This window comes from Gavialis gangeticus, unplaced genomic scaffold (genome assembly GCF_001723915.1).
Source record: "Gavialis gangeticus isolate Ggan-Ray unplaced genomic scaffold, GavGan_comp1, whole genome shotgun sequence".
In the NCBI taxonomy this organism is placed as follows: Eukaryota; Metazoa; Chordata; order Crocodylia; family Gavialidae; genus Gavialis; species Gavialis gangeticus.
In genome coordinates, this window is record NW_017729034.1 from 87,574,674 (window position 1) to 87,590,668 (window position 15,995).

The 15,995-nt window shown below is 40.9% G+C and overlaps 1 protein-coding gene across 4 annotated transcripts in view; it reads right to left on the reverse strand.

Moving 5' to 3' along the window:
• Nucleotides 1-15,995, reverse strand: part of PHACTR2 (phosphatase and actin regulator 2) — a 302,090-nt gene that overhangs the window by 41,183 nt on the left and 244,912 nt on the right. For 3 of the 4 annotated variants that reach the window (XM_019527111.1, XM_019527113.1, XM_019527112.1), the window contains exon 5: nt 4,280-4,513. The exons of the other annotated variant lie outside the window; for it this stretch is intronic. In XM_019527111.1, the coding sequence (XP_019382656.1) occupies nt 4,280-4,513 (234 nt within the window). The remainder of the gene's footprint in view (nt 1-4,279; nt 4,514-15,995) is intronic. 4 annotated transcript variants of the gene reach the window in all.

The window sequence follows — 15,995 nt, forward strand, 5'->3', positions numbered from 1 at the left end:
CTAAGGGCCCCTCTAGATGTTCAGGTAAAGGTGTGATAGGATTTGATGCGCCACCCACACAGTCACAGCTCCTGCCATGCTACAGCATCAGATCCAATCCCATGTTACTGCTGGTGCAGAGGGAGCCTTAGACTGTGATCACAGGCTCCCCCTGCACTAGCTAGTAGCAAGCTCCCGTAGCTGCAAGCCCTGCAGCTGATCAGGCTCACAGCTGGGGCAGCGTGTGGAATGCTACTCCAGCTGTGAGATTCAGCAGCTGTGGGACTTGCAGCTGGGAAAGCTTGCAGTGCACCCCTGGGGCTGAGAGCCCCATTGCCTGATGGGGCTCCCAACCATGGGAGAGCACCTGGTCGCATGTTGAATTAACCGCATGATAAGAATGAGCCACTGATACCAGGCAGTGTTGTACTGATATACACTGTACCTGCTCTGTGCATACTATTTCCTGGACTGGGAATAGCTTAGCTGGCTTAGTGCAAAGCTGAGGCAGGGCCTAATGGCACATCTGCAGCACTGCACCTAAGCAGCTACATTACTTCTGACTCAAGAGGTAACAAACGTGGAGAGGGTGTCCTATGCCTCAGAACAGCACTGATGGCCACTGTACTGGGGCAGTAAAGACGTACTGTTAGAGTTTTAAGTCACTTAGGCACTTTATCATGTTTTCATAAGTTATTACTGTGTCTGTGGATCAGGGTCGTAAGTCACAGCTCTTAAACGTGTGGTACATTCTGCTGTGGTCTTGTATGTCCACAAGCCAAGTATCAGTGGGCATTATTGGCATATACTCTGAGGAGAATAAACACTTATTGTCTGTCTAGCTCCAGTGGAAACTCTTGTGTCTCTCTTTTCCAAACAATGCCAGCTCCTAAAGAAAGCTAACAAATTTAGCCCTAAATGGTCTACAGCTAAAAACAACCCTTAAAAGTGACCTTTCCGATTACCTGTGTTTGCCTGGGTATGAGAACCTCATCATTTCATTTTACATCACTGTCATATGAGTATCTACCAGTAGATACACTTTATGGACATTACTTAATTCAGTTTTACTAGGTACTTGTAAACTCTTCTCCCTTATATTAGACAGGGAAACTAAGGCACAGAGAAGCATCGTGTTTTTCACAGGTTTTTTTCACAGTTAATCAGTGGGCATTCCTATGCTGCAAGAGAGATGGGGCTGCAGCATGTCTACGTGTCCCAAACCTAACTTTTCTCTTGTGAGCTTTGCTAATGACAGCAGTGAAGCTGTGTGGGGCAGGCTTCAGCACAGGTTGCACATACCAGCCAGGAAACCATGGGAATCTGCTGGAATCCATGCTGCTGCATTTTCACCTGAACTAAGCAAATCAAAGCTAGTTTGGGCATGCCAACATGACTGCAGTATAGACACACCTGGTGTATTAGCTGGGAGTTGTGGCCAAGAATTTTGATTCTCACTTTTAAAAAATATATAGTCAAATCCTTTCCATCAAAATATTGGCTAAGTCAAACATTTCTGCTATAATAAAAATGTATTAAAATCAAGAGTGTGAATGAAAGTATTGTAAGCATCACATAAATTTGTGGTTTAGTTTTCTGAGTAAAATAAAAGGTTAAAAATGTGTAATAAAAATCCACTGTAAGACATACTCTACTTTTAAGTGTTTTTAAAAGGAGCAGATTATGCTGGGATCAAAAATACAGCTATTGACCAAATTTATTACCATGAAATAAGCTCATGATCTAAAAATAACTCTCATACATAGTTTGCTTCACATCTTAAATAGGAAAATAATAATCAAGCATATTATGCTATTTTCCCCTCTAATATGTTATTTGGGATACTGGCACCTAGAAAGCAATGTGTTCTTCTATGCAGCTGAAAAAATCTCTAGAGTTTCATTTTATCACCGTGGGCAAATCACTTGCTCTCTTTTTAAGTCAACTATAAAATGCATTAATATGAACTTCCCTGAAACGCTGGTATTGCAAGTAAGCACTGTCTTATAGGCAACTAACTCACGAGTCAATTGAAGAAACACGTTTGAGACAAGTAGTGGGAGCCATACTAAAAACAGAGGATAGCTGCATCTTGCATTTATTTTTAGCAGAACAGTTTCTGTGAGGGTGAAGATGAAGGCTGCTTACAAAGGACTCAGTCCTTTAATGTGTTGAGCACTTTGGCCTTTATCTAACAAAGCACTAATGTACAGACTTAACATCAACTAGCCTCAGGCTTGAAGTGAAGAACCCCAAAATAATGTACATCAATCTATGATTATCACCAGGTCAACTTCTGAAGGTGTCTCCATTAAAAAGATGTAATTATCAAAACCTCTTTGGCCTTGAAATGAAGCTGGAAAACATGACAAAATATCTTCTGAAGAGATCTCCTCCCCCTGGGTCAGAAAGATCAATTATTGTTGTTGTCAGTGCTGGTTGAAAAGTTTTATGTCAAAACTTTTTCCTTTGGAAAATTGTGTTTTCATTATTTTTTCCCCCACAACAAGTCCCTTCTTCCTGTGGAAAATGTTGTTTTGTGTAAAAAGCAACGTATTACTTACAGAACCTGAAATAGTACCATTAATAAATGCTTTGCTTTGACACCACATGAGAACTATTGTTCCATTGCTACACGTCCTCAATCCCCTTTATAGGCTATGCTCCCTGGCTGGATGATACATTCTGTCATAACATGATGGGCAGGGATTTCCACAGTGCACTTCCTTATCGTGGCAGCCCAGCCTATTGAGGACAATGGGAATGTAGGCACTGAAACTACATGTCTCATGAAGCACCTTAGCAACACTTCTGTTTTTATGAAACAGAGTTTTTGCATGGGAAGTTTAGAAGAAAACTATTTCCCCCATTGTCAGATGTTTGTAATGTAAAATGTTACTTTCAACCAACTCCATTGGTAGCTTATGAATTGCCATACCTGATGCCTTACCTTGACTATCTTGTGCTAAACATTTTTAAATCCAGAACTATAAAAACCAGATCACCTAATATATCCATCAAATCTTAAAATAACACTGAGTGCCTAATGTCCAAATAAATGATTGGTACAGTATGTATTAATATACCAAATTTATCTCACTTATACCCAAAGAAATCCCAGTATTTCTATGGAGCTGCAGAAATGTTCCTGAAGGCTGAAGCTGACCCAAGGAATAGCACTTGTCTTAAGCAAATTAGTGAAATATTTGATGTCTTAATCCCCATCTTTACTTAAATCCCTTGTGGGCTTTACCTTGTCAGTGTTCCCTCACCAAGAAGGAACTTAGTTTTCCACCTGGATGAGGAGTACAAGTAATGCATTCTGGGTTATCACAATGTTTGTCCTTGCAATCAGTTGATGTAGCAAGGACAGCTAATGTGAAGTTCGTGAATACGATGTTTTTATGACACAGTCATTATTAAAACTTGAGCAGCTTAGTAGTACCTTCAGATAGGTTTCATGCTCTAAAAATCTGCCAACATTTGCAAGGAATGAACAGGGATGTATTTGGAGAGAAGAAATGGAGACAATGCATTGTGAGCTTTTGAGAGGACAGAAAATGCAAGTGCTGTAGGAGTCAGAATACTGCATCTACAAGTGAATCAGTTATAAAGTCACTTGTGCTTTAGTTATATTCCAATAGTTTAAATTTATGTCATTCTATAATTTATGACCATTTAAATTCAAAGGATATTCAAGTCCTAGGCTTGACTGCTTATATTATCTCATGTAATGTCATTGTTATATTGCAGTTATTTGCCACTTTGCTGGCAGCACATATTTTCCATAGCCAAGGTATTCCGTATCTTAACAAACCATCAGTCAACTGAAGGAATACTTGGTCTTTTCCAATGAGCTAAAATTTATCCTACTGGCTAGAAGAAAGACTGCTTGAAGGTTTTTATGGTTTTAAATCCTGAGAGCTCATAGTCTCCTTTCAAATTTGATGGAATTGTAGTTATTCCCATAAGAAATTTTATTTCCAAGACTAATTTTATCTTAGAGCAACCCACATGAATTTGGCTTTCCAGGTCATCTCCAAAATCTCCCCAACACCTCCCTGTGTCCTTGGCTTGTAGTTGCACCATCACCATATGACCTTGCATATACATTTGTTAGACAGCAAAGTGATGAGTCCTCTTTAGGGAGTGCTGTTATACAGAAAAAACCATAAGCACAGTGGAGCACCAGGTCACCCAACAGGGGCATGTCTATTAATGCATTACCATTCAAGCAAGGAACAATCAAAGCCAAGCATCCCCATGCACATGCACCCGGCACTGCCTGTGCTGTACTCACCAGCTTCTCGATTTGCACTGTGGCTTGTTGGCTTGGGAGGTGGGGCAGGGGGCTGTTTAGTAGGTGCCTTGACTTTTTTTTTAACATGAGATGCTTCATTATTCTTACGGCTTGTGGTGGTGGAAGCAGCAGTGACATTTTTTGGTGGTATCGGTGCTTTTTTAGCTTTAGGTTTAGACTTAGGTGGTGGTGGAGCATGGGATGCCGGTGTTTCTGGATACTTATCTGTACTTTCTATAAACAAAGTGAACAGAAGCCAACTGACACAGACATATGCCAGGTACAATCAATGACAAGCTGGAGAGCAATAGCTACTTGGTTCAGCTTATCCTCTCGGGAATCAGACGAGTGTCCCTCATTTCGTACTTTATAACAAAGCAACAGCCCAGAGAAGCATGGCTCAACTGAATGCAGGACACTCTCTCAGTTGCACTTATCCCCCTGTTCTGAGCTGTGCTATCTTCTGAGGTTCACTGTGGACCTCACTAGTGCTGCCTGGCTCGGTGGCTGGAAACAGAGCTGGTATTAGAATTTAGAGACCACCATTTCCCCCTCAAGAAAAATCTCCTGGGTTCTTATCACCACCAATGAAAGCAGCAGACCACAAAGTTCAGTATCTAAACCTATGAAATGGGAGATTTCTTCAGCCGTGGTTACCCAAACTGACCATGGGTGAAATGTTCACCAAGAGGTAGCCCACTATGCTGTGCCATGGCAGTCTTCCTGGAAAAGACAACTTTATTTGGGTACCTTCTCTGACATATTTCTATTCTTCAGGCAGAACTGAAGCTAAACTAAACAGAATGTTATTTGGCAGGGCATTGCTCGCTCCCTCGTAAATGTACTTTAGCTATAATTGCAGATGCAGACAGTGGTGTCAAAAATCAATAATTCCTTAATCAATGTGGACTTTGTAGTCTACATAAAATTCTACATCATGTGGTTGCTATTCAATATCTAGCTGCTAGACAGATGGAAAGCTTTATCTACTCCATCATACCAGCCCAGCACTTTTACAGCCCCAAGGTAAACTTTCTGACCTTTTTGAAAAGCATTTTATGCAACAGTAAGGATGGCATCAACATCACAAGTGCATTGCTTGCCTGTCAGTGACAAGCATAATGTTGGGGAAAATATAGGAGCAAAGTGCAAACTTAGAGTACTGCTAACAATAGCTACATTGGCATCACAATATCTCCCCTTACACTCTGATAAAAACGTTACAGCCACACACTCCATGTATCAATTGGCCATTCCTGGATCTTCTTGCCTGCACCCCACTCTCTTACTTTATAACATTAGTAGGTGCAACACGCACACATGTATTAGATGACAGTCACACTGCTTCATCTCTGTGAGTGATGGGCCATGCACCCTCCTATCTCCACTCTTCCTTGGGAGGTGGATTAGATGATCTCCTGAGGTCCCTTCAAGCCCTACTTTTCTATTATTCTATCTCAGAATCAGGATTCCACCAACACAGGGGTCTATGGATAGTTAAATTGAGCCTAATGGTCACCTATAGTCATTTAAAGGAGCCTGGAAACTTACCTGGCTTTAGTCTATTTATACTGTTTACTTTTTTTTTGTTCTTTATCTCCAACCTAAGCTTATGGCATTATGGATTTTTATGTCCTTACTCATATGATACTTCCAACAACTTTGTCATCTCTTAAATGGAGGGCTACCTTTGCTAATCAACCCAGGAGTTATCTCCCTCTTCTCCTACTTCTTTCTCTAGAAACTCAGGGGGTCTCAAGAAGAGGAATGATATATGCGAAAAGCTTTTATTTCCTCTTCTATAGCAACAAGCATTTTTGTGTGCAAATCTAGGCATTACAACACTTATGCACTACCCCAAAACTCTCTTTAGCTTCCCTTTTTTGCCATTATTTTTGCTTTGGTGCAGAGAACAAAGGCATCAGGAGTGACCTAGAGAAAAATGAATAATAACCACTTATTTTAAGAAATAAGGTTGTGACAGCAGATTTGGATAATTCCCCCACACAATAGGAGGGAAAAGCCAGAGGAGAGATTTCAGTCCTATGGTTGCCTTGGTTAAATCAAGAACTGGTCCTTTTATTACACCAGCTGCTAAAGGAAAGGATCATCTACCCCAGCTCTGCAGAAATTAAATCAATTAATGAAGCATCTTGTGCTGTCCTCAGTATAGACATGCACAGATTGCTCTTCAGGCACAGGTACTAGTTAGCTTTTGGCAAGTTTATCAATTGATGTCCTCTGAGAAAAGGTGGTTACCTGAAATGAAATGCGATCAACTTATGGAAGTTTCCAGACAAGTATGGTCCAGTAAGTCCCCAGTGCACAGGACAATGCAGGTTTTTCTCAAATTGCCAATACTTTAAAAGGTGTATTACAGTACAAAGCAGATCTATGTTTGGGAACCTCTACCCAGATGCTCAGATGTAAGCAGATGGCTACCTCCTATTTAACTTTACTCCCATTTAGTTATTCACTGGGAGTCAGAAGCCTAAATAGGAGTTTGACTTCTACATATTGAGGATCTGAGTTCAGCTACTCAGGATGGATAAAGAAAGCTATAAAAACATGAAAAATGGGATTATCAGTTTAAATAAATTGACTTATTTAAATGACTTTTGTTTTAAATTAAATTTAAATTATTTTTTTAAAAGTAAGACTATTTAAAATAAATTTGAAATGGAAACCATCTGATTTAAGGCCCAAACATTCTACAATCTTTTCAAATAATTTAAATAATAATATTCAAGCAGAATGTATTTGTTGCTGAGGTATTAAAGAAAGTCTAACCACTGAACTGGTGGAAGTCACTGATGAAGCACATGGAAGAAGTTTGTTCAAGTCCTAAAACACTCAATTGACTGCAGTAGCCCCCTCTGCAGGGGCAGAGATTTTATATTCCTCACTGCACATTATTCAACTAGTTTATTTCAATGACTAGTCCATTCATAGTTGAGAAATGAGTTAGGAACTGAAAAAGCAGGAGAGCTCATCTTTCCTCTTCTAATATATGAACAGAAGTAAGGTCTGAGAAGATAAGATCTATTAGTTTTAAAATATAAGACATAATAGTAGGACATAATGACCTGAAACAATCAACTCAGTTTGGCTTATTAATTAAACATAATACTTCATTTGTTTAATAAATCAACTAAGAATTAAATGCAAAACATGTTATATAAAAAGTACATGTAATTAGCAAATTAAAGATATTTTTATTTAACTATACATTTATCTAATACTAAAGAGCAATTTTAAAATGAAGTTTTTGTGCATTTTAACTGAATTCCAGTTTTCATTCAAATGCATCCTGGCACAATCATGACTAAATAAATTACTGATCAATGAATAGTAAACATATAAATGCATCATGCATCTTATTCTAGCATGTATAAAATGTAAAGATTATGAATTTGAATATGTTCCTGTTAACATATGTAATTGCTTAAATAAATATGTACAGATGTAGTACATTTTCATGGTTAGGAAAAAGTAGCAAATATAGTGCTAAGTCCATATTAGTTGCATATCAAGATACTTTAATGAGTGTCAATCTTTCTTTAGTAAAATAACTAAAAGAGTAATAATGCAAAACCCCCCAAAAACTCAAGACTCATTCATGACTAGGTTCAGGGGGGTTTTTTGCTTGCTGAGTTAAATCAGGATTAAAAATGGTTATTTAAATCTTTTTGACTTAAATAAATCCTCCATGCCATAACTTGGGCATCATCTTGTACCAGAAGACTTCCTTAGGTTCTCGCATGGTGGTTATGCCTAAATCTTGCAGATTCTTTCTGCATAACATTTCTAAGTTGTGGCGTTCCTTGCCTATCCACACAGCTAAAATTCTCAGACAGATCCAACTGCATCTGGATAACTGTGATGAATATCATACCTGTGATATCACATGCAATAATTCCATGTTTATCTACTTTCAAAGCGGTGCTGCAAAGATCATTTTACTAGGCTGGCACTTTGACGAAGTCACTCTTCTTGGCATTCCTCCACTGCCCTTCTCTACTGCTTGAACTATAAATTTCTTGCCCTCAGCTCAAGGACCTTCACAGCTTATCCTCATGCCACCTATCATCTCTCGTTTGCTTGATGGCTGCTTTTTATCAGCCTATCATGCCATCTTCCATTACCCACTTCTTAAATTTTGAGCAGCCACCTTAGTGTTTTTTCCATGGTTCACACTTAGGAGGAGCTTCCTGCAAACATCATACTTCTTTGCATCTCTCCTTAAGATCTTCCTTTGATATGAAGCCCACATAAAATTGACAAAATATGTTGAGCCCAGTCTATCCTGCTGAGAAATTCTGCCTCATTTTCTCCATGTACTCTCCTGTTTGTCTGTATCTATCTGTGTCATACCTGCACTGTAAACTCTTTGAAGCTTTTTTTTCTGTGTTTGTACAAGGCATTATACAATGGAATTCTGATTTATGACTAGGATTTCTGAGTTCTATGGTAATACAAATAATTGCTAATTTTAACAAGGCATCATGGTTTTCCTATAACTATGCTTCTGAACCACACTAAACCCTGTGACTGTGAGAGGCCGGGAATGGATTCTGTATACATTTGTTTTGCAATTGCATTCCTCATCATGATCCTCCTTGTAGATGGGTCCTTAGTCTTCATTCTTTGGCATTTCAGCTGAGACTGCCAACAGTAATTGTCAGCAGAGTTCATTCTTCCTCTTTATTTCCTCATGTTCATCTCCATGCTATCTCAGCATCAACTATGATGTGTGCAGGCAGGGTTGTTTTATGTGTGCGTGTGTGCACGTATGCATATTGTTTTTCTTGATTTGGACATCTATCCATCAGAACCTTGACCAAGATGACTAGTTCCTTCTATGAAAGATCTCTAAGTGGCCATCAGAAGGGGACAACTTGTACTGACTACAGCCTGAATCCAGTATGGACTGCTGGGTGATCACTGTCCACTACACAATCCATTTATAAATTGCTCTTTTAAAAGCAAACAAAAGCAAAGCCATTGTTAATGCCTCACTTATGTTTAGCTCACTATTATGTTTATGTTTGTGGTGTATTGTCAAGAGAGCTCAGGACCATGAGAATATAAGAACTGCCATACTGGGTCTGACCAAAGTCCCCCGCTTGCTTACAGCATTGCCTCTATACTGTGGCTCTGGCTTTCAGCAACCCTAGGGGTGGCCAGATTTTCAAAAAAAAAATTCTTCTTCCTTCTAGACACTGAAACAATGGCCAAGTTTACAAAAATGCTTCACATTCAGGAGCTCTTGCTGACACATGCATGACTGGATTTAAGAGGATTTTCTACATTATTTTTTGAAAATTAGACCCCTTATTATAGGACCTACATGTTTCTGGCCTACATGTTTCTGGGCCCTTTTTTAAAGGTGTGGCCCAAATAATGGGTGCTGATCTCTTCTGAAAATTGTGGCTGTAATTTTAGGAAACAATTCCCACCACATATTTGTATATTTAATGTTTTTCTTTTGTTTTAATTGCTCCTGACATTTAACAAAGAAAGACCTAGGCTTTGCTTCATCCACCACACTATTATGCTATATAGTACTCGTTTTTCTTTATTACTATTTCTAGTGTTAGAGCAGTATAATAAGCTCAGGAAGAGAGAACCAGCTGAGCTATAATTCAGCCTGGGAGTCACTAACTACAATGTAATCACTTTCTGAAAGAAAAGCATAGCTCAGTGGGGTGACGCTATGGAAAATGAGTATTGAAAATAGCATATGACTTAGGATCTTATGGTAACTGCAGTTTGCTGACAAACTGAAACTGTTTCAACAGCAAAGAATTTTTTCCTCCTTTTTTCTAGCCCACCTACATGCACTGCCTTAGTTAATCATCAAGGAACACAAGGCACAGGCCTGCAAAGGGGTCAATAAGCCCACTTCCCTGTTGTCATAGTCAATCCCGTCATATAATGTATTTAAAAAAAACCCCCAAGCTTCGCCTTAAAATTTAGGGGTTTTTTTGTCTCCGTTATTTCTAGTGGAAGGTTGTTGCAGAAGCTTGCTCATCTGTTAGTTGGAAATGTTCTTTTAATTTCCAGTCTAAAATTTATTTATAGTCATTTCTTCTCCATTTCTTCTTGTTCTGACATTGCTCTTTAAATAGCTCCTCACCCTCTTTATGCATTCATAGGGAGCACTTGTATCCACTCACAGCTCCTTTTTTGCTAGGCTGAACAAGCCCAGCTCTTCTAGTCTCCTCTTATATGATAGGCTCTCCATTCCCCTAATCATTCTCACTGCATTTGTCCCATTTTGAATTTACCTCCCTTGAACAGAGATGACCAGAAGTGCATATTTGTGGACCTTCAGACTTATGCATCCTATGGTATCAGCAGCACTGTGTGCAAGAGGCTTTCTTGAGGAGGAGAAGGAAGAGAAGAGAGGAGCAACATATGAATTAAAGCAATCCCATTAAAATTTTTTTGCAATGGTTTCAAGAAAGAAATATTTGGCGCTCTGACCTCAACAATGGTATGTGGGTTGATAAGCATTCAAATACTATTTTAATAAAAGAACATTTTAAATTGCAGATAGCATTTCTACAGCATCCTTCAGGTAAGTGGCCTAGGTTTAGAGTGCCTTCTTCTGTGGAACCTTTGGTATCTGACAGCGCTTCTTTCAGGTTTCTATAGTCAGCTGTAGCGTCTGGATAGGCATCCCACAGATCAGCAAGTATAAGGGATGTTAAATCGGTCTATACTCTTAACTCTGAAATCACAATGAAATAACTTAAACCCCCCCCATTGGTAGCTGAAGAAGACAAGACCCTGACCCTGCAACTGGATCTATATAGGCAGAAGTTGAACCTACATAGAGCCTTTCTAACGCCAATGTTGCTCTGTCACAGGGTAGCTGGCTGTTTAAAAGGACTTGGTACTATCTTCACCTATCTTCAGCTGCCTCTCAGTTGGTGCTGAAAAAACAGGAATGAGGTGACACCTGGAAGATCATATGGGAGATGATAAGTTAGAAAACAGCTCCATTTAGCTGATGGCTGCAGAGCATAGCTAGGTTTCTTCACTAGCTTGTGAGCAGGGGAAAAGAAGCCTGCTTGCACGTGGCTCTCAGGTGCACAGCCTGCAGCGTAACCGTTCAGGAAAGTAGCTAAGAACACACGAGAGAAGAGAGCCTTGCCAAGGCGCTCTCAAGCAGATGGCCTGCAAAGCACAGGAGAGAGCAAAGAGGCTCCTCTACAAGATGCAAGTGACAAAGGGGAAGGCACATGATTAATAGCAGGTGTTGAATAGTTTCATTTTGAATAAACAAACCCAATGCTCTGTATCAAAAGGGATTAGAAACGCATGGTTGTAGTGTATTCATTGGTGCATGAACCAGTGAGCTGGCTCACTGAAACAGACGGTCATTACAGGGACTCTAAGTGAATACAAGATTAAGTTAAAGAAGAGATGGAGGATGGATAAACAAACTGGTGGGGCAGAAACATGTGGTAACAACAAGCTACGATGAGGAGCTTCTGTTCAAGCCAAGAATAGAATTCTCCTTCAGAGACAAACCCACAGATCCTGTGACATCCACTTGGAAAGGACACAAATTGCTTCCTGCTCTGAGGGACATGAAAAAGAAGCCCTGACAGAACGCACAGCATCGTTAAGTGGATTGACGGTAAATGCTGAGGAACATTTCAGAAGCTTGCGCACAGTTTCACAGCATCCCGAACAGTGTCTGGCTTCCTGTGCTGCAATTGTTTCTCTCAGCAGTAACAAATGTGGCTGGTTACCAGTAGGCAAAATGAAAGTTTGCAACCCTCATTCTCCATTGGTTGCTTGCTTAATAGGTATTTATAGTATTTCATCTCCTCCATGCCAAGCTAACAATGAAGTATGAAATTAACTAGCAGAATCTGAAATATTCAGGTTACTGGGGGAAAAAAATGGACTGAACCAGATTAGTACAGCAAAGCCAGGGATCTATAGCTGGCTGATAGGGCTATGCGAAGCTTCGGTCGTTGATTCTATTTGGAGGAGATTCAGCCTGATTCGGCAGCTGAATCTCCGAATCTGAATTGAATCAGGAGACCCATTAATTTCTCTGAATCGAATCAGAAACCTCCAATTCAATTCAGAGAGATTTGACAATTCAGCCATAAATACAGCTTTATATGTTTTTTCTACATACCTCAAGGCACCAGGTGGCTCATGAATACTGAGATGGTGGGGCACATGGAGTGTCTGACAGGAGTCAAGGGGTGGGGGGGTCCCCCACATGCTTGGCGGCAGATCTGGAAGTGGACACCCACCCCCAGCTTGGCGATTGGCGCATCCTGGGTCTGGGGGGGCACCTGGGATCCCCCTGCGGCTGATCGCCAAGCCAGGGGTGGCGCGGGAAGGGGGCATCCCCCACGTGCTCAGTGATGGAACCCCCTGCGATCCTGTGGGACACTCCATCTGGCCAGTGGTGACATGTAAGGGGTGCACATGCACCCCTTGACCAGCCGCACTTGCCACTTACACGCTGGGCAGGGGGAGCAGGCGGGAGGCACCGGTGCCCCCTCCACGAGCACCAGCCGATCGCTGCAGCTGCTCCCAGAAGTGGCTGCAGCGATCGGCCGTCATGGGATCGATCGGAGGGGGAACCCAGGCAGCGAGATCAGTGGGATCAGCTGCAGGGACATCCCCCACAGTCAGCAGGACTTGCACGGGGGGGCACATGCCCCCCCTGACTAAGGCAGCACCAATCACCCATGCATCTGCCCCACCATCTCAGTGTTCATGAGCCATTCCTGGTACCTCGAAGCATACAGAAAAAACATATAAAGCTATATCTATGGCCGAATTGCTGATTCTCTGATTCAGAATCGAATCTCCAGATTTGGCTGAATCAAATTGGGCCAGTGATTCGAATCAGCGAATTGAATCATTGTCCCCTGAATTGGGCTGAATCCAAATTGAATACGGCCTGCTTTGCCACCCTACTGGCTGGTATGCATGCCAGAGATATTCTGGGTGGTGGTAAGGAAGGCCTGACATGGATAATACTGTGCAGCAAGGAGTAAGCACGTTGCTTCAGGGATGCTTGGGGAGGGAAGGACCATCTGTATGAGCCACAATTTTGACAGCTTTTCAGTTGGCATAGCCCATGCTCTCTCTAGCAGTAGTGCAGGGGCCTGTGCATAGGAGGGATGGAGGAGTGGAACCAAACCCCCAGCCAAACTACATTTACACACTGAGATCTAATCTGAAGCCTGGAACACTGAAGTGGGCACTGACTGCTGCTAACCATCCAAAGACATCTGCCCTTTCTGGACAGCTAAATTGGGGAGGAGACCGGGTATACATAGCGGTTCTCTGTGACCTTGCCGCCATGTGAGTGCACCTACACAAAGCAGCCATAATTTAGTTCTTCATTTTTTAGGAGATGTAATTTTTTTTTTGGAAAAAAAGAAACAACTTGGGAGATCACAGAGTGAACGATCTATAACAAGATAAAAAGACATGGCTTTTCTGCAAAGGCTCTGTAATCAATTAACTGTTTTATGTCAAAAGTGTCAGCAGCTCCTCATAACCCTGGTACCAGGAAGGAACTTCCTTTTGAACATCCCACTTGGATAACTGACATCACATTGTTATTACAAATAGCAACAGATACATTATTAAGCTGCCAAAGGAATTTTTTTAATTAAATGTGAAAAGCATCTGTGAGCTGACAAGCAGCAGATGGGTCTAAAGTTTATAGATCTGTTTATCAGCACAAAGGAAGTTCTGAGGGTTTTTTGTTTCGTACACGTTTGCTTACCTCATGTTACATCATGTTTCAGCCTATTGTTTGCCTGCAGTTTTTCTGTTTCTACCGATCCCTGTAGTATGGTTCTTCCTTTGACTTTTAATGCTTTCCAGGCTCCATCACTCAGTGTTGCCAATCTTGATCTATATGGCAGATGGCTCTGATCTGAGTAAGTGGCATGTTCTAGTGATCTGAGCACAGGACAGTGAGCCAGGAATTCCAGCTTCACTGCTGATACTACCAACTCTCTCTGAGGCCTTCAGCATGTCTATTATCTTTTCCTAGTATCAGTTCTTCCTTCTGTCTTGTGGTACATGCCACATCTACCTGGTACAGATGTTAAATATTAATGTGCTGAGGCCTGATCTGGTGAGTTGTAAAAGGGCTTAAAGTCTCATGGAAGTCAATAAGCCTGACTGTCTTCTTATTTAACGGGATGTAAATGAAGAATAACTTGAGTGATGTCAGTCAAGTCACATTTTGCACACTGTAAGAGCTTGTCTACAGATGGGGTTGGTACTGAGTACTTATTCTTGATTAACACCTTAGTATGTATGCCCTATTTCTGCCTGGCTTGCCCAAGTTCAGCTGAACAGGAAAAGGGCATTCTAATAGGAGTGTCCACACATAGAGTTAATCTGAAATAGCGAGAGGTGTAGACTAGCCCATGAAATTAGAAGAGAGTGCTTACTAAAGAGGTAGGGTTTGTATCTTGTGGGATTAGTTATAGGTAGCTAGAAAAAACAACTGGCATTACATTCTACTGCAAAGTCAATCTGAACCCTTTTCAGTGGGTTCTCTTCTATTTATTTATTTTCATTTTCTTGAGCCTACTCCTTGTTCTAGCTGGGACATGTTAAATAGCCATGAAAAAGTCTGCTTTTGTAATCTTACCTCACCCAGAAGCAGGAAGCACTAGAAACTGCAAAAGAATTCCAGTTCTCATTCAATTCTCAGCCACATTTTACAGACTCATGGTGTTTGCACAGTTTGGACCTAAATTCTGAGTAACTTAGCTGAACTTCTCCTTTCAGCTGTACAAAGTTTACCGATCACTAGAAAGAGGTTACTAGAAGATGTGGGGAAAGCTATCAAGCTTGTCAATCAGCTATGAAACAATCCTGACCTTTTGCATTTCTGCTAGTTTCTAGGAAAGTCTAGTAAAGAGTCTGAAATTTGGAAGCAATTCTCACTGAAAGCCATTGTGCATTAGCCAACAAACTGAATAGAGAAAAGGCAGCAATTATGGGCCAAATCTTGAGATCCCCTTTCAGTGTTTTTTTCAGTCAAAATCCTATTGACAATGAGGTAGTAATAACTGCAGACTTCAAGATTTGGCCAAATACTAACAACGTTTAGCATATATACAATGCCCTTTGTCTATGCAGGAACAGGTACATACAAGTGATGGAGTATATTCCAGGACTAGCTCTTCAATTTCCAGAAGTTGTTTAGGGCTAGGCAAAGGTTAACTATATAGATGCCTCCAGTTAGGCGCTACAATGCCTAAAAAGTAAGCACTTTTCCCCAGGAAGGCAATCGTAATAGATGAGGTTAGATGTGCAAGCTCCCTATGTCATAATGAATGTAGTATTTTGAATTCTTGTAATAACTGCCCCTTAGCCAGTTTAGACAAAAGGCAAGGTTCATCTTCTTATCTAGGCCATTGCTTGCTTTGCCTGGCCCTGCAACAAGTTTGTTTAAAAGTCTTAGGTTCTCAATCTTATCTTTAGAGGCCTTTGACAAGTTAACCTAGGAACAAGAAAAACAACCCTTAGGCAAACATTCCAAGAGATCAAACCCTGGAAGCTTTTGAAAGGGAGTTGGGAAAGAAGGGCCAGAGTGGTGCCCAACTGGGAGTGGTGACTGTGTTGCCTACTTTTCTGTAATAATAGTTGGCTGGTTCCAGCTCTGGTTTAAGAAATGAGAAACCTGTTTTCAAGGGCT